This window comes from Miscanthus floridulus, chromosome 4 (assembly GCF_019320115.1).
Source record: "Miscanthus floridulus cultivar M001 chromosome 4, ASM1932011v1, whole genome shotgun sequence".
Taxonomy (NCBI): Eukaryota; Viridiplantae; Streptophyta; class Magnoliopsida; order Poales; family Poaceae; genus Miscanthus; species Miscanthus floridulus.
The window spans coordinates 91,053,145-91,076,776 of NC_089583.1; the positions used below are offsets into that span (position 1 = coordinate 91,053,145).

The 23,632-nt window shown below is 45.2% G+C and overlaps 4 protein-coding genes and 1 long non-coding RNA gene across 5 annotated transcripts; 2 read left to right on the plus strand and 3 right to left on the minus strand.

Annotated features, from left to right (window-relative positions):
* The first annotated feature begins 11,277 nt into the window (after nucleotides 1-11,277).
* LOC136549990 (acyl-[acyl-carrier-protein] desaturase 4, chloroplastic-like) lies at nucleotides 11,278-12,815 on the plus strand. Its single transcript, XM_066541421.1, has one exon. The coding sequence runs from the start codon at nucleotides 11,390-11,392 to the stop codon at nucleotides 12,638-12,640; it is 1,251 nt and encodes a 416-aa protein (XP_066397518.1). The 5' UTR covers nucleotides 11,278-11,389; the 3' UTR covers nucleotides 12,641-12,815.
* A 10-nt stretch (nucleotides 12,816-12,825) lies between these two features.
* Nucleotides 12,826-15,233, minus strand: LOC136549991 (uncharacterized). The gene is made up of 4 exons (XM_066541422.1): nucleotides 14,888-15,233; nucleotides 13,734-13,795; nucleotides 13,453-13,557; nucleotides 12,826-13,203 (listed from the first exon to the last, which is right to left on the minus strand). Exons 1-4 carry the CDS (start codon nucleotides 15,072-15,074, stop codon nucleotides 13,063-13,065), a joined length of 495 nt encoding a protein of 164 aa, XP_066397519.1. The 5' UTR covers nucleotides 15,075-15,233; the 3' UTR covers nucleotides 12,826-13,062.
* A 374-nt stretch (nucleotides 15,234-15,607) lies between these two features.
* LOC136552089 (transmembrane emp24 domain-containing protein p24beta2-like) lies at nucleotides 15,608-18,299 on the minus strand. Its single transcript, XM_066543637.1, has 5 exons — nucleotides 18,158-18,299; nucleotides 17,803-18,022; nucleotides 16,890-17,076; nucleotides 16,696-16,803; nucleotides 15,608-15,913 (listed from the first exon to the last, which is right to left on the minus strand). The coding sequence occupies exons 2-5, from the start codon at nucleotides 18,013-18,015 to the stop codon at nucleotides 15,780-15,782; spliced, it is 642 nt and encodes a 213-aa protein (XP_066399734.1). The 5' UTR covers nucleotides 18,016-18,022; nucleotides 18,158-18,299; the 3' UTR covers nucleotides 15,608-15,779.
* A 692-nt stretch (nucleotides 18,300-18,991) lies between these two features.
* On the minus strand, nucleotides 18,992-21,287 carry LOC136552090 (large ribosomal subunit protein eL8y). Its single transcript, XM_066543638.1, has 7 exons — nucleotides 21,183-21,287; nucleotides 20,877-20,924; nucleotides 20,580-20,781; nucleotides 19,798-19,967; nucleotides 19,557-19,685; nucleotides 19,379-19,471; nucleotides 18,992-19,287 (listed from the first exon to the last, which is right to left on the minus strand). Exons 1-7 carry the CDS (start codon nucleotides 21,183-21,185, stop codon nucleotides 19,156-19,158), a joined length of 777 nt encoding a protein of 258 aa, XP_066399735.1. The 5' UTR covers nucleotides 21,186-21,287; the 3' UTR covers nucleotides 18,992-19,155.
* Nucleotides 21,288-21,440: 153 nt separating this feature from the next.
* LOC136552092 (uncharacterized) lies at nucleotides 21,441-23,526 on the plus strand. The gene is made up of 3 exons (XR_010782753.1): nucleotides 21,441-22,259; nucleotides 22,441-22,695; nucleotides 23,230-23,526. It is a non-coding gene; the product is annotated as an uncharacterized lncRNA (long non-coding RNA).
* The last annotated feature ends 106 nt before the right edge of the window (nucleotides 23,527-23,632 follow it).

Below are 23,632 nucleotides of genomic sequence, written 5' to 3' on the forward strand. Positions count from 1 at the left end.
CCAGCACCAAGCAAATTCAAGCTATAACAGAAATAGGCCCACCTAGAAGTATCAAAGATGTGCAGAAACTAACAGGATGCATGGTGGCCCTCAACCGTTTCATATCAAGACTCGGCAAAAAGGGGTTACCTTTCTTTAAACTACTAAAGAAGACAGACAAGTTCGAGTGGACAATAGAGGCCGACGAAGCTTTCAAAAAACTTAAAGAATACCTCACCTCGTCGCCTGTCCTGACACCTTCAAAGAAAGACGAAGATATGATGCTATATATTGCGGCGACTTCTACCGTAATCAGCACGGCAATAGTCATAGAAAGAGAAGAACAAGGGCGCGTGTATAAAGTGCAATGTCCCGTATACTACATCAGCAAAGTACCATCAGAATCCAAAATCCGGTACCCGCATGTACAAAAACTACTCTACGCTCTACTCATCACCTCACGCAAGCTTCGCCACTATTTCGAAAGCCACAAGATTACCGTGGTGACAGATTTTCCACTCGGAGACATCCTACATAATAAAGATGCCACGGGGCGCATATCCAAGTGGGCAGTCGAAATCATAGCTCTTAACATCGATTTCACCCCGTGGAAAGCAATCAAATCTCAAGCCCTCGCCGATTTTGTGGCCGAGTGGACAGAGATTCAACAGCCTTTATCAGATACAATCCTTGACCACTGGAAGATGTACTTTGATGGATCACTCAAACTAGGCAGGGCTGGTGCAGGCGTTCTCCTCATTTCTCCAGAAGGAAAACAACTCAAGTACATCCTTCAGATATTATGGCAAGCTACAAATAACGAAGCAGAATATGAAGCCCTCATCCACGGGTTACAAGTGGCAATTACTCTCGGAATAAAGAGATTACTCGTATACGGCGATTCAGCAGTAGTCATCAACCAAGTCAACAAAGATTGGGATTGCACCAAAGAAAACATGAGTGCTTACTGTGCTGAAATACGGAAACTTGAAAAACATTTTCAAGGATTAGAAATTCTACATGTCCTGCGCGATTCCAACATTGCAGCAGACGTCCTCGCCAAGCTCGGATCAGATAGAGCGAAGGTTCCACCCGGCGTATTCATAGAAGAGCTATCAGTTCCCTCTATCAAACAACCCGATGAAACAACCCATGAAATTTAGGCTAAAGGCGTTCAGATCTTGGTAATCAACACTTTATGGAGCCAAGTTTTCATCGACTACATCAAAGAAAATAAATTACCAGCAGATAAAGCAGAAGCCACCCAAGTTGTTCGTAGAAGCAAAAACTACGTTCTAGTAGGAGATAGACTTTACAGAAGAGCAGCATCATCAGGAGTACTCCTAAAATGTGTCTCATTTGAAGAAGGAAAAGAGATCCTAGACGAAATACACTTAGGTTGCTGTGGAAATCATGTCGCTTCAAGAACACTAGTTGGCAAAGCATTTCACACCGGATTCTACTGGCCAACCGCTTTGAAAGACGCAGAAGAACTTGTCAGAAAATGCAAAGGCTACCAAATGTTTGCAAGACAAGCCCATGTGCCAGCTCACAATCTTATCTACATCCCACCTGCTTGGCCTTTTTCCTGCTAGGGGCTGGATCAAGTAGGACCTCTGAAGAAAGCAAAAGGCGGCTTCGAGTACATCTTTGTAGCAATCGACAAGTTCACCAAGTGGATCGAATACAAACCACTCGCAAAATACAGCACAGCAAAAGCAGTCGAGTTCATCCAAGACATTATACACCACTTCGGGATGCCTAATCGAATCATCACAGATCTAGGTTCCCCCTTCACGGCTACAGAATTCAAAAGCTAGGCACAAGATTGTGGTTTCAGTATAGACTATGCGTCTGTTGCACATCCAGAAGCCAACGGACAAGTAGAAAGGGCTAATGGACTCATACTAGCCAGATTAAAACCAAGATTATACGAAGAACTAGTGGACTATGGAGCCAAGTGGATTGAAGAATTGCCTAAAGCAGTATGGGGGCTACGAACTCAAATGAGCAGAGCAACAGGCTACTCACCCTTCTTCCTAGTTTACGGGATAGAGGCCGTACTACCTGCCGACTTGATCTGAACATCACCAAAGATAGAACAATACGATGAAGGAGAAGCAGAACACACAAGAAGATTAGAACTCGACAGCTCAGAAGAAGTCAGAATAAACGCTACCCTCCAATCAGCCAGATACCTACAAGGTTTAAGACGACACTACAACAAGAGTACCCATCCTCGATCATTACAAGTCGAAGACTTAGTGCTAAGAAGGATACAAAAGACTGATGGACGACATAAGCTACTCAGTCCATGGGAAGGTCTGTTCATTGTCACAAAAGTCACCGGACCAGGCACATACAAGTTAATAACCGAAGATGGAAGAGAAATCAGCAATACATGGCACATCAGCCAGCTAAGAAGATTCTACGCGTAAAAACAACTCAAGAGAAAATGGATATGCAAGTCACAAGGGACCAACGTTCACAATCGACGAAGGACAATATTCTTCGACAACATATGTATTAGTTTATATTCATGATCAATAAAGATGATATTCATCCACAACATCTTTTGTCATGACTTTCAACGAGTTGTTGTAACGAAACAAAAAGCAAAATGGCTGAAAATATGCCTGAGCATCCCGGCCGAGAGCAAAATAGCTGAAAAGACGCTTGAGCTCTCCGATGAGGGTAGCTAAAAGCTAACACCTGAAACAAAAAGCAAAATGGCTGAAAACATGCTTAAGCATCCCGGCCGAGAGCAAAATAGCTGAAAAGATGCTTGAGCCCGCCGATGAGGGTAGCTAAAAGCTAACACCCGAAACAAAAAGCAAAATGGCTGAAAACATGCCTGAGCATCCCGGCCGCGAGCAAAATAGCTGAAAAGACGCTTGAGCCTGCCGATGAGGGTAGCTAAAAGCTAACACCCGAAACAAAAAACAAAATGGCTGAAAACATGCCTGAGCATCCCGGCCGAGAGCAAAATAGCTGAAAAGACGCTTGAGCCCGCCGATGAGGGTAGCTAAAAGCTAACACCCGAAACAAAAAGCAAAATGACTGAAAACATGCCTGAGCATCCCGGCCGAGAGCAAAATAGCTAAAACGACGCTTGAGCCCGCCGATGAGGGTAGCTAAAAGCTAACACCCAAAACAAAAAGCAAAATGGCTGAAAACATGTCTGAGCATCCCGGCCGAGAGCAAAATAGCTGAAAAGACGCTTGAGCCCGTCGATGAGGGTAGCTAAAAGCTAACACCCAAAACAAAAAGCAAGATGGCTGAAAACATGCCTGAGCATCCCGGCCGAGAGCAAGATAGCTGAAAAGACGCTTGAACCCGCCGATGAGGGTAGCTAAAAACTAACAACCAAAACTAGTCGACCGAAATTAAGCTTAAAAAGACCCTCCAGCTCTTCATTTCGAAAAGCAAGAGGCTCGGGGGCTACATCCAGATAGGAATACTCTACATCTAGATAGGAATACTCTTTTCCTCAGAAAAGCACAAGCGCCACTCAAGAAAGCACTCGGATGCCGAAGTTTGTCAAGGCAACATTCAATGCCAAGTCGTTTTACATAGCGCAGACGAAAGGTTGTCAACGTAAAGATCTACACCTAACAAGTCTGCCGAAGTTTGCCAAGCGCGGACAAGGTACTCGGCGGATCACAAAAGAGGAAGAAGAGAAAAGTACTCGACAAATCGAGGGATTTCGTCAGGATAACACACAGAGTTGAGCAGAGATAAAAACAGGACAAAGTACTCAGCAAGTCAAGTAAATCCGACCACACCCGGGCAAAGAATACATCAACGAGAATAAAGAATCTTCATTTTAAGAGGAGTGTAATATTACAAGAGGCTGATCAATTGGATCAGGCATTGTCATCAGGAAGGGAAATATCAATGTTAAGACTGTCTACAACCCTACTGGCTAAACCTTCGACCTCAGACTCCATCCTCTCAACAGCATCAAGGTATTCTTGGCTATCAGCTTCCTCCGCTATCTTGGATAGAGGCGCCTCTAGAGCAAGGACCTGGACCTGGGCCAGCACATTCTTGGTACATACTTGAGCGCACTTCTTCACGAACTCTTGGAAACGAGTCAGAATCTGAGGAATGAACTGAGCCCAAGATTGCCCGTCATCCGCTAGAGTCCGGAGAACATCAGCTACTGAACGAAAAGATTTCCACAAAATGTTCCAATTTTCAGTAGCCGTCGCTAGTTTCCCAAACAAGCCTTCAATAGTTTTTTGGGCCTGCACAAGATCTCTATCAGCTCCATGCCTAATCAGCTTAGCAAGGGCGAGTTCTTCCTCAGCACGAGTAATTACCTCCTCAGCCTTGTTATGACTGGAGCGGACAAGAGCCTTCATTTCATCGATACTCTCCGAGAGCTTCTGCTTCTCAACTCGAAGAACTAGACAAGACACCCAAGAACAAGTCAGTGAAAAAAGAAGTCAAAATACAAGAAGAAACAGGCAGAACCCACGGCACCTTTGCATTCATTCTTCGCAGACTCCACCGCGGCATCTCTCTGCTTCTCTGTCTCCACTACCCGGGCATGAAGGATCTTCTCCTCCTTTTGGTGCATTTGACGCTCTATCTCCAACTCAGCCCGGAGAAGGTCGAGATTGGCTTTCAGAGTGTCCACCTCAGAAGACAACTTTCTCTCATTTTCAGATGAGAAAAAGAAGCCAGAATGATCACGAGAAAAAGACTGAGCAAAAAGAGGCAAAGAGAAACAAGGCGTAAGGACAGAAGAAAAACAAGCACGCAAAAAAGGAGTGGCACTAAAACCTACCTGGAGCTTTTCACCAAAAGAAGTCACGAGGGTCGACAAGCTCCCCCAGGCTGTGGTCAGCTCCGATAACCGATGGGTGGCGTCGAACTGTTGCACCACGTCACTAGAAAAAGAGGGACCGCCGGAAACAAGAGAAGGGGAAGGAGAGGCCGGCTAGGGAGAAGAAGGAGCAACCAAAGCAACCTCCAGGGAAGCCGGAGTCAAACCCTCAGAAGGACCCGGCATGACGGCCACAGTCACCTCCGGAGCGGCCAAGTCCGCAACTTCGCCAGGTAGCTCCAAAGCCCCCGCAGCAACTTCATCAACAGAATATTGTGAGTCCTGAGGCTCGGAACTCGTTGGCACGGCAAGAGGCAGAGAAGAAGTCGATGAAGAAACAAGAGAAGACGAAACACTAAAAAGTGATAAAAGGAAGCACCGATAAGAACCAGAAGAAGGAAGATAGAAGCAAAAAAAGATAAAAGCCAGAATCTACTCACCCGACCACTTTCTTCTTCGCGAAGCCAAAAGAAGGCCTCACAGGGGGAACCACGACGGCGAAAATGTCCCCGCCACCCGGCGACAGGAGCGGGGTAACTGACAACGGAGCCGCAGAAGAAGCCGGGGCTAGAGCCGTGAAAGAACTCTGCACTAGAGGAGCGATAGAGCTCGATACAGGGGCCACCAAAGAACTCGACACCGGAGCTTTAGAAGAAGTCGGCACAGGAGCCCCAAAAGAACTCATACGCGACATTCGATTACTTCAAAAGGTTCGAGACTAAAAGTTAAAACAAAGAAGAGAGATTCAATGCAACAGGAATATGAAAAACAACTCACTACCGCATGATGAGGGGTACTTCGTCATCCTCCTCTCCCTCAGCCAAGGAAACCAGAGCACTTGCTGAAAAAAGAATAAAAAGTACTTGGTTCAAGAGAAAAACAGGAAAACAAAGGAACAAAGAGTATTAAATGTGCTCACCTAAGAGCATGCTAGCAACAACTGGAGTACCTGAGGGAGTACTTGGTTTGCGAGGCTTCTTGGAGACAGGCAGGCCAGATGAAGACCCATCCGTTTGCCCCCTCTTCGGGACACTGCGAGGACCGCGAGGGACTAGACGAGGAACATATTCTTCATATACATCAACAAATCCGGAAGAAACCCCAGGAAGGGCTGTAGAGATTTGGGACTTACTAATTGCAGAAGTTCTAGCTAGACGATCCCCAGTCTCTGCCACGGCAGGGAGAACATCAAGGGGGATTGGGTCAACAAAGTTTCACCCAAGCTCCTGCGAAAAAGGATAAAACAGCAAGACAAGGAAAAGCTAAGCAAAAATGGATGCAGCAAGAGTACATAAAGTACTCAAACAAAAAGATAGACAACTCACAGCTGGGGGTGGATTGTTGGCTGAGAACTCAGAGATAGCAGGAGGAATGACGCTCACTCCTTTCAGCATCTTCTGGAGATGCTCGAGTACCTCCTCACCGGTCAGCTCAAGAGCTGGGACCATGCGTGAAGGATCCTCGGCCCTAGAATACTCAAAGCCAAGATGCTCCCGCTCTTTCAAAGGCTGAACCCGGTGACGAAGAAAGCTCGAAACAATATCGAAGCCGATCAAACCCTGCTGTTTCAGCATGCTAATCCTATCAAGGAGTGGCTGGATCACTTGAATCTCAGCAGGTGACTCAAGCTTCTTGTCCCATCGGTCATTCACCATAGGACCAGATCTAGAGTGGACGACGAGGGAAGGGATCAAATTGGCAGCGTAAAACCACTCGGCACGCCAATCTTTTACAAAATCGACTAGGTCATAGTCAAAAAACTTAATCTTGAGGCCCTGGCAAAACTGAATCCCGCAATCGCCAAGAACACTGGTTTCTTCACGGCGGGGTTGAGGTTTTAGATGAAAGAAAAAGCGAAAAAGAGATAGAGAAGGAGGGATTCCAAGGAAAGCTTCACAAAGATGAACGAAAACAGAAAGATGGAGAACGACATTGGGAGTTAGATGGTTCAGACTAACCCCAAAATAACTAAGAAACTGATGAAGGAAGGCGGAAGCAGGAAGGCAAAGCCCGGCGCGGACAAAGGAAACGAAGAGGACAATCTCACCAGGACCCGGAGCTAGAACCCGATGCTCGCCTGGAACTCTCCATTCAGCGATGACTTTGCTTTGGATCAAGCTGTCGCTAATGAGCTCGCGCAGCTGGTCTTCGCTTGTTGTTGGAGCCGGCCAAACCTTCTGAGCAACCCTCATGGCCACGAACTCCTGGTTTTCGATCAAAGAAAGGGATGACTCCTCGTCCATGAAGGTCGCCTGAGACTTGCTTGCGGTTTTCTTCTTTCCCATGAACTAGCGGAAGCAAAAAGGCACTGGGGAAGATGAAGCTAGGATGGTGGTGCTCGGGTGACAGCGACGATGACGGCGGCGGATTTCTGAAAGCTAGGGTTTAAAGGCAGGAGCTGAGCAGCAAAGGAAAGGAAGATGAAAGGTCTTTAAATAGATTTTTTAGTAATAAAAACGGCCCACTAGGCCCGTTAAAACACAGTGTGAGAATGCAATGGTCCTTTTACCGACACAGCTAAAACGACGGAGGGCACGAATCCACACAACGGTACAAACCAACGGGCAGATTTCAGACTTATCCATCCAGCACCACGGCAGGGTTATCAGATCGCTACAAGAACAACTCGTCAAACCAAGAAGAAAGAAAGGGCTACCTTGCAAGGAACAAAGGAACCCAGTTATTGAAGAAAGAAATTAGGTAATCTCATGAACGACAGGGATCACAGCAGAAAAGTAAAAGACAACTCAGAAGACAAGATTCGTTACATTACAAGCGACTTCAAAAGTAGAAGATTACAAATCTTACAAGACCCAACGAACTCGGCACCACGAAAAGCAAAGTAGCAAAGAGGAACACGAACACGGCTAGGCTCTGGAACGACTACATGTCCCAAATTGCTACTCGGAAGGACAAACCGCTATCAGCTACACTGTTTTCTTCAAAGGACGGACGCAATGCATCCAAGGCGGAAATCGGCAGCACGACAAGACAACATGGAGCAGAGAAGGCCGGCGGGCATCTGTCTACCCAAGACCGATGTGATGCTGGATATGATATTGATCTACACCGGATAGTCTCAGGACAGGCGACGAGGATCAACCCAGAACTACCCGATGAACGAAGCCCACATCACAAGATTTCCTCCAACTACCGCCACGTACATCCTGGCACAATGCTGTCGCGGGATTAGCCTACCTCTAATCCCTATCACAAGACTTTCTCCAGCTACGATAAGACACATAGAAACTACAAAATATGCCCGGGGGCTGCTCTACTTCACAAACTACTATGTTCATGGTCACGAAGGTTTCAACAGAATATCCAATGGATGAAAACAAGCACTCCAGGACAGTATTTATAGACCAAAGGAGTGGCGCACATGGACTAGGAGTACCAACAAAATAAGCCTAACAAAGGACACAGTGAAAAGACAGGACTCAATAATGGATGACTCAGGCGAGAGGAAACAGTACTCGAAGACGGGCATATTCGGAAGAATATACCAGCACAGTACAACCCGTGAACAAAAGGCATTTACACTCAACCACCACCATACAACTACATCTGACAACAGCAGACTATCAAAGAATATGCCAAGACCTCGCATCCGAGTTCTTCCTGAACAAAACAACATGGATGTACGCTCGGGGGCTCGACCAGCATCATAGCTTAATCAACACTAAGCTAGGGAGCTCGGCCTTCATTTCAACTACTCTCGGAGGCTCGAAACCAAAGACAAAGGACCAAGAATACAAGAAACTCAAGACTACAACGACGACGACACATCAAGACTCTTCATCCGACTTCTTTTCTAAAGAGAAGAACTCAGAGAAAGCACGGGGCTGCAGGATACATAGCCCTAGAATTTTTTGAAGACAAGAATCTGGACCCTCCAACTTTTGCAAGCAAAAACAAGAGGCTCAGGGGCTACACTCAGTGAGTGCAATTTTTATAAAAAATTGCACCCACCCAAAAAGAACCCAGACATAAGCTCGGAGGCTGCATGCCGCGAAACTACTCGGATGATGGTTTAATCCAAGACTAAAGGGCCGCTTCGGAAAGATGCCGCAAAACTACTAGGATGATGACATAATTCAAGTCTCGGGGACTACTTCAGAACACAAATTTTCAAACAACATAAAGGATCAAGACCCTCCAACTTTTTGTTCCAAATAGCAAGAGGCTCGGGGGCTATACTCAGTGAGTGCACTTTTTCTTCGAAAAAGCGCACGTCACCAAAAGACTTTCTCAACACAGACCACTTCAAGACATTACGACAAAAAGAACCCGGAACGAGCCATATTCGAGTTCTTTTTGATAAAACTTCAACGAACAATCAGAGCAACTTCAAGACAAGATCCTCCAGCTCCTTGTTCCAAATAGCAAGAGGCTCGGGGGCTACAACCAGATGGATGTACTTTTTCTTCAAAAAGCACTCACCACTCGAAGATCCCAAAAAGCACTACAAGGTTTCACTCCAGAAAGCACTCGGATGACATTTTATTCCTACTCAACAAGACTTGAAGGAGCAAAGCGAGACTTTCAGAGCTCAACCATGAAGTGCTCGGGGACTTGTCGATGCGGGACCCACAGGATACCCCGCAAGAGAGAGAAGATCTAGTCCAACTAGGATTCTTCCCATATAATCTTAGTAGTAGAACTATTAAGTAATCCTACTAGAAAATCTCATTGTAAACCGACTAGGACTTGACCTCCTGACTATATAAAGGAGGGCAGGGCTCCTGAGAGAAAAGGACGACAATTGTACAACACAACATATCACAATCAATCCAACGCAAAGGCTAACGCCAACTGGACGTAAGGTTATTACTCGATCTACGATCGAGGGCCTGAACCAGGATAAATCGACTGTCTCTTGCGTTAACCATCGAGTTCAGCATACGCCGAAGCCCGAACATACTGCCCCGGGTACCCCTGTGGCAGGCTATCGGTGGTGAAACATCGACAGTGCGGCACTCGACAAAGAAGGTCTTCGTCGAGTGTCCGATTTGTGACAATCGGCAAAGCAGTTTGCACTGGACAAAGACCCCGTTTTCAGTGGTGACTACGTCTGTTCATGGATTTATACCAGCAGTAGACATGAATACAAATGGATATCATATTTGCAGATCGTGTTTTCTCGCCCTGGCAACGACAAACTGGGCGACAACGGCGATCCGTACGCAAGCTTTCCGGCAGCTAATCAAGCTAGCTAAGCTAACGCGTCTACTTATACATCACATGCCGTGCGCGATATTTCTTTTGAAGGGATGCGTGTGTGATTCATCGATCAGCACTACAGCAACCACTATTATTCATTCCGTTAATTTAATTCCGGTCACATGCATGTATGAATGTGTGAACTCAATGCAGTAATGCAAGGATATATATATATATATATATATATATATATATATATATATATATATATATATATATATATATATATATATATATATAGGGAGAGGCTATTCAGCAGCCGGCTACAAAATAAGTTATTCTGTAGCCACCTCTATTTACCATAATTTTATATACTAATTTACCATAATGTCAATACATATTTACAATAGTTGGGTTACTATAACACATGAGAATATTTACCATAACGTTATAGTAAACCACTTAGTAAGGAGTTACTGTAAATTAATATAGTAATTATCGTAACTCAAAGTGGCTACAGAATAAGTTATTCTATGGCTGGCTATGTTAATTTACTATGTTACGATATTTACTATGTTAATTTACGAGATTTACAGTAACTCCTTACTAAGTGGTTTACTATAACGTTATGGTAAATATTCCCATGTGTTATAGTAACCCAACTATCGTAAATATGTATTGACATTATGGTAAATTAGTATATAAAATTATGGTAAATAGAGGTGGCTACAGAATAACTTATTTTGTAGCCGGCTGCTGAATAGCCTCTCCCTATATATATATATATATATATATATATATATATATATATATATATATATATATATATATATATATATATATATATATATATATATATATATATATATGGTGGTAGCTGGATCAGTCGGAGCCTACACTACTTCAACGTGAGCCCTTGTATTCGTGATCCAATTGAACACGCAGTACTGTACTACTATGTGTGTCACTAACTGATTGTACTTGCAACGGCGGATCAGTCCATTGCTTCGATCCATTTTGCCGTTCCATCACTTTCAATTCGCCCAATGAAACTCCAAAATGACTAATCTAGGCACATGGCCGGCTGGGACGCAGGAGATTCGAGCATTCACTTTCACTTGAGATATCTGTGTATCGTGTGCAGCGCTGTACGTACTGATGGAGCCCAAGAACACGTAACGTGCGTTGCATCAATACGGTGCAGTAATTCCGTGTGCAGCGCACGTACAAGTAGTGCAACGGCGTGCACATGCAATTCACTGAGCCAGCACCAGTAGTACTACTCATCTCTTGGGACGCGGGGGGGCACGTGTACACCTCTCGGTGTTCGGGTTCAGCACCTCCACCCTCGTATATATCTCTCTGTATGTATCCATCTGCTAGCAGCAGCAGCAAAGAGCGAGCTAGACAGACATGCCGGGGCTCGCGACGATGCTGGCACTGCCATCATGGGCATCATCACCCGTGCCGCCGGTGAAGCTTTGCTTCAGCAGCACCACCAGCAGCAAGAGGACGGCGAGCGCGATGCCGCTGGTCAACAAGAAGCGCTCTGCTTCGTCGGCACACCTCCCCGGTCGCGGCCGTGCCCTAAGGGCAGCGACGGCAACGGCGCCCGCCTTTTGTGATGATGAGCAGCCGCGGCTGCAGAGCGTGGAGCTGCTGCGGCGCCTGGAGCAGGACGGGTGGGTGGAGGACCAGATGCTGTCGCTGCTCACTCCCGTGGACGAGGCATGGCAGCCCTCCGATCTCCTTCCCACCTTCGCTGCCGCCGCCGAGGAGCAGCGGAGCCAGGTGGCGGAGCTCCAGGCCCGCGCGGCCGGCGTGCCCGACGAGCTCCTCGTGTGCCTCGTGGGCAACATGATCACGGAGGAGGGGCTGCCCACGTACATGACCATGGGAAACCGGGTCGGCGCGGCGGAAGGCGCCAACGATACCACCGGCTGCGACGACCACGGCTGGGCTCGCTGGCTGCGCGGCTGGACCGCCGAGGAGAACCGCCACGGCGACCTGCTCAACCGGTACCTCTACCTGTGCGGCCGCGTGGACATGCGCCAGGTGGAGAGGACGGTGCACCACCTCCTCCGCCGCGGCATGAGCATGCTGGAGCCCTCCTGCCCCTACCACGGCTTCATCTACGGCGCCTTCCAGGAGCGCGCCACCTTCGTCTCCCATGCCCACACCGCCAAGCGCGCCGCGCTCCACGGAGACGCCTGCCTCGCCAAGCTCTGCGGGGTCATCGCCGCCGACGAGAAGCGCCACGAGGTCGCCTACACGAGGGTGGTCGCCAGGTCCTTGGAAGCCGACCCGGATGGCGTGGTGCGGGCGCTCGCGGCCGTGATGGGAGCCAAGGTCACCATGCCCGGCGAGCGCATGACTGACGGCCGCGACGACAACCTCTTCGATCACTTCTCGGCGGCGGCGCAGAGCGCGGGGGTGTACACGGCGGCGGACTACGGTGACATGATGGAGCACTTCGTGCGCAGGTGGAAGGTGGCGGAGCTCGGGGGGCTGTCCGGAGAGGGGCGGCGCGCGCAAGACTACGTGTGCGGGCTGCCGCGCAAGATCCGCAGGATGGAGGAGCTGGCCCACGACCGCGCAGCCCAAAAGGAGACCCAATCCGTCAACATCAGCTGGGTGTTCGACAGGCCCGTCCGTCTGAACTGAAGGAAAGTTGAAGGCCAAGAAGGCCCAATTACTACTACTGGAGCGTTGGAAAAGCCTGGCATTGTACCTTATATTGTAACTGAGCTTGGCTACATATTATGGAGTCTACAACTATAAATGTGCAGCTCTCAGATCACAAATTATATATATATACATATATAATAAGGCTTAGTAAGTCTCCGTGATGAATAAAGCTTGAATAATTATTACTACATAATATAAGAATGAAATTGTTGCTAGCCTCATGTTGATTCGCAGAATTCATTTGGTCCCAAGGACCGATTTCAACCGTGCAACTATATATGTTTACATGTATCAAATCACTGAGTGTAGTGTGCTAAAACCACCCATCCATCCCTATCGCAAGGAAACTCTACAGACAAATCATACCTCTGAGAGTACAACACCTTTGCGCAGGTTCATTACTTGTATTTCTCCATTATCCTTCGGGCTTCTTCGACAGGGTCTTCCGATGGGTCGCCCATTGCTTCATCCAACCTAGAGCCGGAGGCCTCCTTTGGGTTCATAGCCAGGAAACCGAGATATATGAGGCCCATCATTGCCTGCGACCACAAGAATCATCATTTGGTGGTATCAAGTACCATCAAAACTGAACCACAGAAGACTGGAATGTCAAATGGATGGCCTTTAGCTCTCGTAAATATGTCAGTTACTGGAAGTGCAGGGTACATTTGCTATTTGTCAAGTAAGTGATTACAGCTACTACATGACTAAAGGTCATTCATTATTGAACACAGCACATTGATCATCAATGGCAGGAGAATCATACCACAAATGTTGTGATTGCTTACCAGAACAAATAATGCAGTGGACACAACGGATTTAACAAGGAAAAGGGCGACTGCCACAGCAGCAAAGGCAACACCTATCCTAGCAATTGGTCGTGGAACTGAACCCTGTCACACATAAGAGGGGGATAATCAGTCCAATTTCAAATCTTAAAGAAAAATCAGAAGTAGAGTTTCTTGTTGTCAGAATATTTTCTTGAGATCAAAGCTTCAGGAAAAAAACATTTTCTTCAGAGCTAAGAGGACGATAGCTTAAGCGATATGAATGGCCAAGGAGTACATACTGGGACAAGATTACTTCCTGCCTCCACGGCATCGTTACCGACCCTCCATGCTGTTTGAACAGCTGTTATCATATATGTAGTGTTAAGAGAATAGCAGAATAAGATTTTACATATATTTCATTACTTTAAAAAATACCAGTCAGCATATCATGCTCCTAGTCCTAGAAGGACAATAAAGACTACAGAGGCATCCATAGAAATATATATGTGACCCAACATGAGGACAGTTTACAAGTATACAGATAATTTCATCAGGGACAAAATCAACGATGAGTCAGCAGGCAAGACAATATTCTGTATATGTAAATGGTGGCATTTTAGTTTAGCATTCTTTACAGTTTGCAGCTCATACTTGATGCTTGGTCCTGAACCCTGAAAACTGAGTGCAGGAGCAGCAGTGCATCCTGAGAGGTGAGAAGGGGTGGGGAAGGGGAGTTTTAGTATTGTACCAGAATCAGATTGTTGTGTGTTTGATGTGCTAGAAAAGCTAGAAATAACAAACCAACGAACATTTTGCTGGCATGAGGTGTTGACTGTCAATGGCCCTTAACCTGACAACCTAACGCAATACTAGCACAATTAGTGTCATCTTAGTGCATGCATATGGAACGGAATCACAGAACCCTGCAGCATACATCAGCTGACAATGCATCGATGATTGCTTGTGACTTCAGAAGATCCAGTAATCCCTCTGCCGATTTCAAGATATGCAAGTTGCGACCACAATCTATGGATTAGTTGTAACGACACGCAGACACAGTCACACAAGTGATGCTGCCAGGTTGAATAAATAAATTGCTTCAGATATATATACTACTCCCTTTGTCCGTGAATAAATAGATTCCTAGAGTTTTCCTAAGTCAAACTTTTTAAACTTTAACTAAATTTCTAGAAAAAAAAAAGTTAAGATTTATGGTATCAAATTAGTATAACTAAATTTACCATAGAATGTATTTTTAAAAAGTGCTAATTTTATGTCATAAATGTTGTTACTCTTTTCTATAAAGTTAGTCAAACTTAAAAAAAAAAAGTTTGGTAAGAGCTAATTTTGCAGTTACGAATAATACTCCGCCTGCTGAAAGAAAATAATGGCATCCAAGTCGTCCTCGCGAGTCACAGCAACAAGAGAAGAGAAAATACGTGAGGTACGGTACCTCTGGAGAAATCGAACTGCGCGGAGGCGACGACGAGGCGCGGCTTGTGGGGGATGGTACTAGGAGGCGGCGCCCGCCTCGGCATGTGGATGCAGATAGGGGCCACCAACGGAGGGAACGGAGAGGCTAAGACTCTCCGGCGGGAGGCGGTCGACGGGAGCCAGGCGGCCGCCGCGGTCGTGGCCATGGCGAGGGCGGAGAGTCGGAGAGAGCCTGTGCGGTGCCGCTGCGCCGGTGCCCGGAGACCGGAGGTCAGGGTCAGGACACGGAACTGGGATAGGGCTGACCGGTTGAGCCGCTGGGCTGTCAACGAGCCGAACTCCAGCGAGCCTGGTTTGAACTTCGAGCTCGGCTCTAGTAAGCTTTCCTCACTTTATCAGCTCCAGCTCCAGCCTCCGGCTGCTGTTTACTTTATGGTACATATATGTATAAAAAAAAATATGAAATCTTTCTCCAGAACCAGTGTTGCATTACCTCCTTGGATTTGGTATCATCCGAGCTCTCCTAACTACAGGCAGTCAAATAAATATAATGATGAAGGCTGCGCCAGAGAAGCTAGCAGTTTTGGATAGGAGCAGTGCTCCTTTCAGACAGTCCACACATTTCTATTTTTCAGATTCAGAAATCAGAAGGGGGAAAAAAAGCCACCACGATACATAGGTACAAACATATTTAGAGATGATATGATAGTAGTTTGTTACTTGTCACACGAGGTTGAATTGTGCAATAAAAACATTTCTAGGATATAATATTGTGTCAACAATTGGATTACAAATTTCTGGAACAAAGTATTTATCAACACGCATACAGGATGTACTGAATCTCGCAACTATACAATGCAGTTCAGAGAACCGTTTTGTTAACGAGGAAAAGGAGAGCTACTACCACAGAATTAGACCCTAGAACTCCCCAGCTTACGCTCGAAGAGGCGGCGCATGAGGTAGACCTGCACAACGCTGGCTGCAACAAGGCCAGCTGATTCAAAGAGTGCCTTGTGAACTGTCCTCCTGCTCATGTTCTCGTTTACTGCATCATGATATGGAAGGAAGACATTGCACGTTTAGGTTTGAACTTATCAGCCGGCTTATCAGCTAGAATCTACAGTATTTTTCTCTCACAACAAATCAGCTTCAGCCGGCTTATCAGCCAGCTTTAATACCAGGCGAACAGGCCCAATTGGGAACTGGTAGCTCATAAGTCATGGAAACAAATACTATGCACCGGAAGAGCTCTGACCAAACGTGAGGTTTACACAAAAGGATTGGGCATGCATTCTCATGTTCCCATGGAGCTTATTAGTGGAGAACAAGAATACATTAGGGTTCTCAAAATTGCAAACTAGATATGCCTCCCCAATTTGTTAATATGCAGCAACTCTAGCTGAACATGGATGTGCAACCTTATGCTCAGGGGACTGCTTATGCTTGAATTGCAGGCTGAACATGTTGATCAGGGTAAACGATCAAGAGTCCCTTTTAGGAACTAAGAGCCTGATTGGTTGGTAGCCAAAATTTGGTTGCCAAAACTTAGGCAAGCCAAAATTTTGGCAGTCATTTGGTTTGGTACCAAAATTTGCCAATACCTCACAATTTGCATGCCAAATTCATGGCAAATATTTTTGCCCTAGTTTTGGTAACTTTTTCTTGCCAAATCTTGGGCATGGCAAATTTTGGTAGTCAACCAATCAGACGCTAAATCCTTTTCTGATGAGGCATTGACTATGTACGTATTTGAAAAGGGCGATAGAAAGGATAACATATTATAACTCGTTAGTATTTCGACAAGAGAGCGTGACAAGAGTGGCTTACATATTGCTTGGCGGTCTGTTTGGTCCTCAAGCCAATGCTGTTCGAACTGAATGTTATAGAGGGCTTCATCCAACTTCGCGATTTGTTCAAATAAAGGACCAAAATGCTCTGCATTTTTTGCACAAGGATTGGGATCACCAAACATTTTGCTTGCTACACAACTTAAAAGAAGGATACGGAAACTCAAGCCATACCATCTTTAGCATACTGTTCGAAATATGAAAAATGGCCAACATGCACATCGAAGTCCACAGTTTCATGATACGGTGACTTATTAGTGAAGCAGAAGCGATGAACGCCTCTCTTTTGAACTATGAATTCAAACTTATCACTAGTCTTGTCACGAGAATCATAGATTTGATCACCTGTAGGATTTTTAACCTGCCATAAATCAAGATCGAATCAGCTTTGTTGTGGATGTGGCCAATAATGATAAATTGCTTACTTAACAGAAAAGGTAATGAATTGCTTCTGTATTACTCCGTATAAAGTAATCTGAATGAAAAGGTAATGAATTAACACATATGAAACACCAAAACAATTTATCTGAATGCATCATGCGTTCGTGCTTAATAATATTAAATCAGGGACGCCTCAGCATACACCAATCAGATGAGATCTCTGTCCATTCTGCTTAACTAATTAGATATACATCGGCTAACATACAAAACAAACTACTAATTTGATGGAAATCAATCCTAACTACTCTACTCTGAGGAAAAAAGGATGAGTACAATAACTGGTAACCAACCAATCCCAACCGGTTAACTGATTCCAACCTTAAAAATAGAAGGTTGCTTCCTGAAAAGAGTAATAAAATCTAATGCTAGAGCTTGACTACTCACTGCAAAAGTAAAATCTGGTTACAACTAAGAAGCAAATGAGTTGAGCTAGTAAGTTGAACTTGTGAGTTGTGACACCGAATGGATGATAGGATTTCAAATACATTCTGTGCCCACCTTGTTATTTCTGATTTATTATGCTGAATGTTTTAACTAACTGTCAAACAACTGACATAACTGTAAGCCCGAAAGCAGGCAAACTTTTACCACAGTTTCTAAAGCTGCTGGGTACGGTAGAGAGAGAAGGGTGGAAGAGATGCCATACCACAAGATCGACGCCGTCCTGGGTATAATGCCACGGCGTGTTCGCCTTGATGACAACGAAGGATACGTGGACCGTATCCCCTTGGTAGTCGACATTATGGGAGAAGCACTCCTCCCTGTCGATCACGAAGCGGATAGCCGCGGCATTGTGCAAGAAAGGCACGAGGCAGATGACTAGCAAGAAGGCATCCAATCCGAGGCTCGTCGCCCCCATTGTCTCACTGGCACAATCACAATGCAATCAAATTAGACCGTGCCTAATTATAATTGTAACTACCCGCAGGTAAAGAGACCGTGTACTAAATTGGCAAGATAAAGATTCTGCAGAACAGAACAGACACTCCCACTCTCCCTACCGGACGGACAGAGGAAGACGACGAAGCCTGCAGCGCGAGAGGTCCGGCTGAAGAGGATGGGCGGATCTGGGAGGAGGCGCGTCGAGAGCTGGCCTTGGACGCGGTCCGGGAGAACACAAGCTTTGCCCGTCTCCTCCGCGGAGCTTCACTGGAATCAAGCGGTTTTGCGGGTTTACAGCGCACGGAACCGGCCTGTTTGGCCGGTATCAAAGCAGCTGTTTTTGCTGGAAAAGAAAAATACTATAGCTCGGCTGATAAGTCGGCTGATAAATTCAAACGAACACGGCCTTTCCGAAAAGTGAGAGTAGTGAGAGTGATGGGTATCGAGGCTATCGGGCAACGGGAGACAGACCAGCCCAGCAATCCAAAACGGCCAGGTCCATTGTCTAGTTACTGGTTCTTTCACCATTCGTTATTATTACCAGTTTATATAAAGAATAAAGATCAATGTTACCTCCAATGCAATTACAGAAGCTAAAAATGAAAAAAGAACTCGTTTGTCGACAAAAGATTTTGCAGAGGCAATACCATGGGAAGTTGAGAACGCTATCACCAGCATAACAGCACGAATGCGGGATGCCACAACATCAGAAAAGAAAAGACTTCAATGCTTAGAGCATGTCTTTATTAAACTCACTCTAAATCCTCATTTGAAAAGTCATTTGCTTCCAAACAGCCATAAAAAGATGGCAATATTTTAAAATCTAATTAAAGAAGCTGTTATAGGCCATTTTTTCACCAAAATCTCTCTCTATCAATATATAAAGATATACGGAGACTATTGGAGTTGTTCTTAGGCAAATAAAAGCAAGGCTGCCTGGGGCGCAAATGATATACTTGGTGAGACATCGCATAAACACTGTAAACTCTGTCTTGCACAAAGTTTCTAAACACAGTCCGGTGGACAGAAACATATGAAACTTGATTCAGAAAACCACAATACGAGTGCACAATGCTACTCAGTTCTTCCGAGTCAACCTACAGGGCCGGTGGATAATCTAGGTCATCCGCTGCGCAGCCTCCTTGGCAAGCAGCTTTTCCCTGGCCTTGGTCTTGGCCTGCGACTTGGAGCCCATGATGCCACCTCCCCACTTCTTCCTCACCTCATCGAATTTGTCGTTGAAGTTGGCCTGCAGGGTACATTTTCAGAATCAGCTCATCAGGGGATGCATAACTACATGGTATCAAGAATATACTGCAATATATGTCATATTTTCACACCTTAATAGCCTCCAAGATCTTGCTGAACTCAAGCTTGTCCTCGTTCTTGACAGTGGTCAGACACAAGACTGATGCAGTCTTCTTGTGAACAATCTGTATATACCATAGAGTGAGCCTTATTATTTCAGATGCCTCGATAGATTTAGCAAGTTCAAAACAGCACAGGCATAAAACATACCGAGCCAAGGCGAGCCTTTCCTTTAACAATGCAGTAAGGGACCTCCATCTTCCTGCACAGGGCTGGAAGCCACACAACCAGTTCAATCGGATCAACATCATGAGCAATGACAACAAGCTGAGCCTTGTTCTGCAGAAATTCATACATTCAGTCAATAACATTGTTTGTTGCCACGAAATTGTTGGATACCTTGACTATACCAAGTAATACAAGTGAAATAAAGAAGTGCCGAAGTCCATACCTGCTCAATGAGGTAAGTCACATGGTTAAGGCCATACTTAACAACGATTGGTTTCTTGGCCTCAACAGTTTTTCCTTCACTCTCAGCCTGAGCCCTCTTCAGAAGCCTCTCCTTCTTGGCAGCCTTGTCTTCAGGCCGGTACTTGAGAAGCATCTTAAACAAGTTGGTAGCTGCAAACATTTCACATCATAAATTTCAAACCCCAAAATATATAGTCTGACAAATGGATAATAGCTTATACCATTATAGAAATTAAAGAGATAAGGCATAATTCCAGGAACAGCATAGTTCAAACATAGCTGGCAGTAAACTTAAACCAGAACACATGAAGCATTCAGTGTCTACTGATTCCCTGATAGGTGATATGGTATCCACTAATTTTAGTAGATGTTCCGACAAGTTTACAGGTGAATACCAGAGGCATGACTAGACAGGCTACTGGCGACTGAACATTCTTATGGCCCAATGCAACACTAGAGGCCAGATCCTAATAGACTCATGGAAAGCCTCCTGCCCTAATTAACGTAGCCAAACATATAAATGGTAACCCTAACACAATATGGTCGAAATATGCAAGACAACAGTAGCTTAAGATGCATAGTTGTCTACATCAATACAGTTCGGTATTAATCCACTGTGCAACTGACATAGAACAAGTTTTCCGCATCAAATCAAGACTCCTTTAAAAGGTTATACTTCTACTGTTCCTTGCATTGAACTTCCTATGTCCGATGCTAGCAACCTAGCACTCAGTAAACAAGAGGGGTGAGTGGTGTTCATACCGAGGTTCTTGTCGAGGGTGCGGGTGAACTGGTTGAGCGCCGGTGGCACCTTGAGGCGCTGCTTGAGGATGCGGCGCTGGCGCTGGATGCGCACGACCTTGGGCCACTTGACGAACCGGTGCAGGTCCTTCTTGGGCGGCAACGCGCCGCCGATGCCGAACTGCTTCGGCCTCTTCTCGAACAGAGGGTTCACAACTTTATCCTGCACCCAGCCAAACCCAACACAGTCAGACCACGCATTCCAACCATGGCGCCGCACACATCTCGTGCAAGAACACGGGAAAGCGCAATACATACCGTCTTCTTCTTGGCCGGCACCGGCGCCCTGCCACCTCGCTTCGGGGCCTGCAGATTTGTAAGTCGAACTCTTAGCACATTACACGAATCATACGCAGATTTTCAGCAAGTTAACATCAGAAAATTACAATCCCAAAATTACAAGAACATAAGCATCATAAGCATGTGCCCCCAAGATCCACGAAACAAGATTGAAACATAACCAAAAATATCCCGAAAATCCCAGTTTTTTTTTCAAATAGAAGAGAGTGGATCAGTGGGAATCCAAAAGCGCAAGAGGGAGATCGGGGGCGAGACCGCACGCACCATTTCGCCGTAGGGGAGCTTGGCGTTCCGAACGGGAGACGACGGCGACGCGAGGGAGGGGGAGGAGGCGGCGACTGGCGCTTGGTGGCTGAGAGGTGGTTCTATAAAGGATGACTCGCGCCGAGCTGGACGCAGCCTGGCCGTCAGATGCGAGGTGAAGAAGCAAGCGGGACGGTCTCGGCCGTCCGGTGCCGGGATTAGGGTTTAGGCGATGCCACTTGGGCCGCGCCACGAGAGAAAGGTAGGTGGGCCTCCATGGTCTGGGCCGTTTGTTATATCGGTGGTTTCTGTTTGAGCCCATTTGCTTGGCACTTTTCAAATTCCCTTTCGACGAGCCCAGAGACCGGATTTCGGAGAGAGGAGGGAGACTCTCCGGCGTGTATAGTAAGCTTAATTGCATTTAGGTGAAGTTTACCCTATGTTCCCTCTTTCCCATCTGGAACTGCATCCCTATTTTTCTGGTGAGGGTTCGAAAACTGGAGAGGGAGACCCACGTCTTCTTGACTGACGGTTTCTACGGCTGATAAGCTGGTTGATGCTGTTTTATTGTGAGAGAAAAACACTTTAGCATGGCTGATAAGTAGTTCAAGCGAACATGGCGCTAAATGAAATCCTAGAGGTTTGGTTGTAACTCACGATCTGCTCATACTTCTTGGGTAGAATCGACATATTCTTTCGAGTATAAGTGATTGACATTTTAGGAGATTATTAGTTGTGCCTGCGAATTGAGGCTGTAAACATGTTGGCAATATAAAACAAGAATAGGCTCTTAAACCTGTTGCCCTACCACATTCACTTGAAGGCTTTTTTACTCTCTCTTTTTGCTTTTTGAATAGTTACAAACACCCCTGTCCAATGCTTGAAGCTGCAAAACTTTATTTATTTATATTTCACCATTGAATGTATTAAATTTCTGTATTGCAGGGAGCTTCTAGTCCTAGTTGTGTTTGTCAAAAGTTCACCGAGTGTTGTCTACTTGTCTGCAAAACTGCACTTGTGGCCTAAACGGCTCTGTTAACCTTAATCTCCTTCAGGCTTATGTATGTTGACTTTGTGGTTCAATTACTACATTCACAGGTAGTTCGCCAAAAAACTTCATAGACATTTATGTATTTTTACTCCATTAGAGTTGTAACTTAGAAGCAATATTATTTCATTCTGTGTATTCGCAAAAAAAAAACATTATTTCATTCTGCATGTTTCATCTTTCAAACTACCCTGTTTCTGATTGCTTTCTCTTCCGAAAACGTTTTGCAAGATTTGCCCTTTGTGTTGTGAAGCTGCTGAGGTAATCACAGGCTGAATTATGCCCTATGTTGGTACCAAAAGCTCTTTTACATAGTCTTCCTTCAGCTTTTTGATGGAGCTATATAGCTAACAAAACAAGGTGTCTCCAAGCATCCAACCTTTTGACTCCAGAGGATTCAATATTAAAAATGAGGAAGGGAGCATCTCCTCAGATTTTAAGTTGATGCTATCTCATTGGCGGTCCAAGTGTTCCAAAGGCTGATGGGTAATAATTTAAACAGAATTTATTTAGATTTGACAATGATGAAGCAATACTGTATCAAGGTCCATATCTGCAATATTATTCTCATGTCTTGTAGTCAAAACTTGTCTCTTACAAGTTACAATTGCAGAGATAATACTTTTTTTTTACATCTGTAAACTTAATGCCTCTAGTTTTTCCATGCTGTGAGATTAATTGAGCTAGAAAATTGACAAACTATGTTGTATTACATGTATTAAAGACAATGAAGACAATTTACCAAAATGACTATTCTATGTTTGTCTTTGGATGTTCAAAGAGTGCCACCTATGTTTTATCTAATTATGTCAATATGGTACGGTATAACTGATTAGGTACAGGTTATAATACTCAGAATGGATGTAAATTTTGTGAAGAATAATCAGTTCATATTCCCATTTTTTTGCGAGTAAAGAGAGTATAGCTTCTGTGGTTCTCTTCTCTCATATTGCCATTTTTATTTGTAGTTTTTTTTGTAAACATGATGAACTGATGCTCTAATATTTTGCTGTTATTAAGGATGTAACAAGAATCAAAGAAAACAAGAAATGGGGCATCTAGGACTTATCAGAATGAAGTAACCAAATCAGGTAAAATCAAATGAAGCTGCTTGGAACAAGCAAGCTCTGGAGTTGTAACTTTACAAGTATTCTACAAATCATCCGGAGGTGCTGTGAACAATAAAAACGCTGTGTCACTAAGGACATGTTTAGTTTGCTACCTGGCAGGCAGGTCACCTACCAGGTAATAATCCTGGCCACTAGGCCATTGAAATCAACGGTCTGGGAAACCTGCCTCGCCGGCCCTGGGCTTCCAACCAACTACGTCTTGAATATATTCCGGGAGGCCTTTTATCATTCCAATTTTCCTCGGCGGAAACACCAAGAATGTAGTATACAGCTTGAATTCATTCTCTCTGTAA

Coding starts and splice junctions, on each gene's coding strand:
- LOC136552090 (XM_066543638.1), bottom strand. Junction 19,968..20,579: donor CACCCTCGACAAGAACCTCG/GTATGAACACCA, acceptor AAATGTTTGCAG/CTACCAACTTGTTTAAGATG. Junction 19,288..19,378: donor AGATCTTGGAGGCTATTAAG/GTGTGAAAATAT, acceptor TGTACCCTGCAG/GCCAACTTCAACGACAAATT.
- LOC136549990 (XM_066541421.1), top strand. CDS start 11,390: ATGCCGGGGCTCGCGACGATGCTGGCACTGCCATCATGGGCATCATCA.
- LOC136552089 (XM_066543637.1), bottom strand. CDS start 18,015: ATGGGGGCGACGAGCCTCGGATTGGATGCCTTCTTGCTAGTCATCTGC. Junction 16,804..16,889: donor CGAACAGTATGCTAAAGATG/GTATGGCTTGAG, acceptor CAAAAAATGCAG/AGCATTTTGGTCCTTTATTT. Junction 15,914..16,695: donor AACAGACCGCCAAGCAATAT/GTAAGCCACTCT, acceptor ATCATGATGCAG/TAAACGAGAACATGAGCAGG.
- LOC136549991 (XM_066541422.1), bottom strand. CDS start 15,074: ATGGCCACGACCGCGGCGGCCGCCTGGCTCCCGTCGACCGCCTCCCGC. Junction 13,558..13,733: donor CAGGAAGTAATCTTGTCCCA/GTATGTACTCCT, acceptor TATGTGTGACAG/GGTTCAGTTCCACGACCAAT. Junction 13,204..13,452: donor CCACTGCATTATTTGTTCTG/GTAAGCAATCAC, acceptor TTGTGGTCGCAG/GCAATGATGGGCCTCATATA.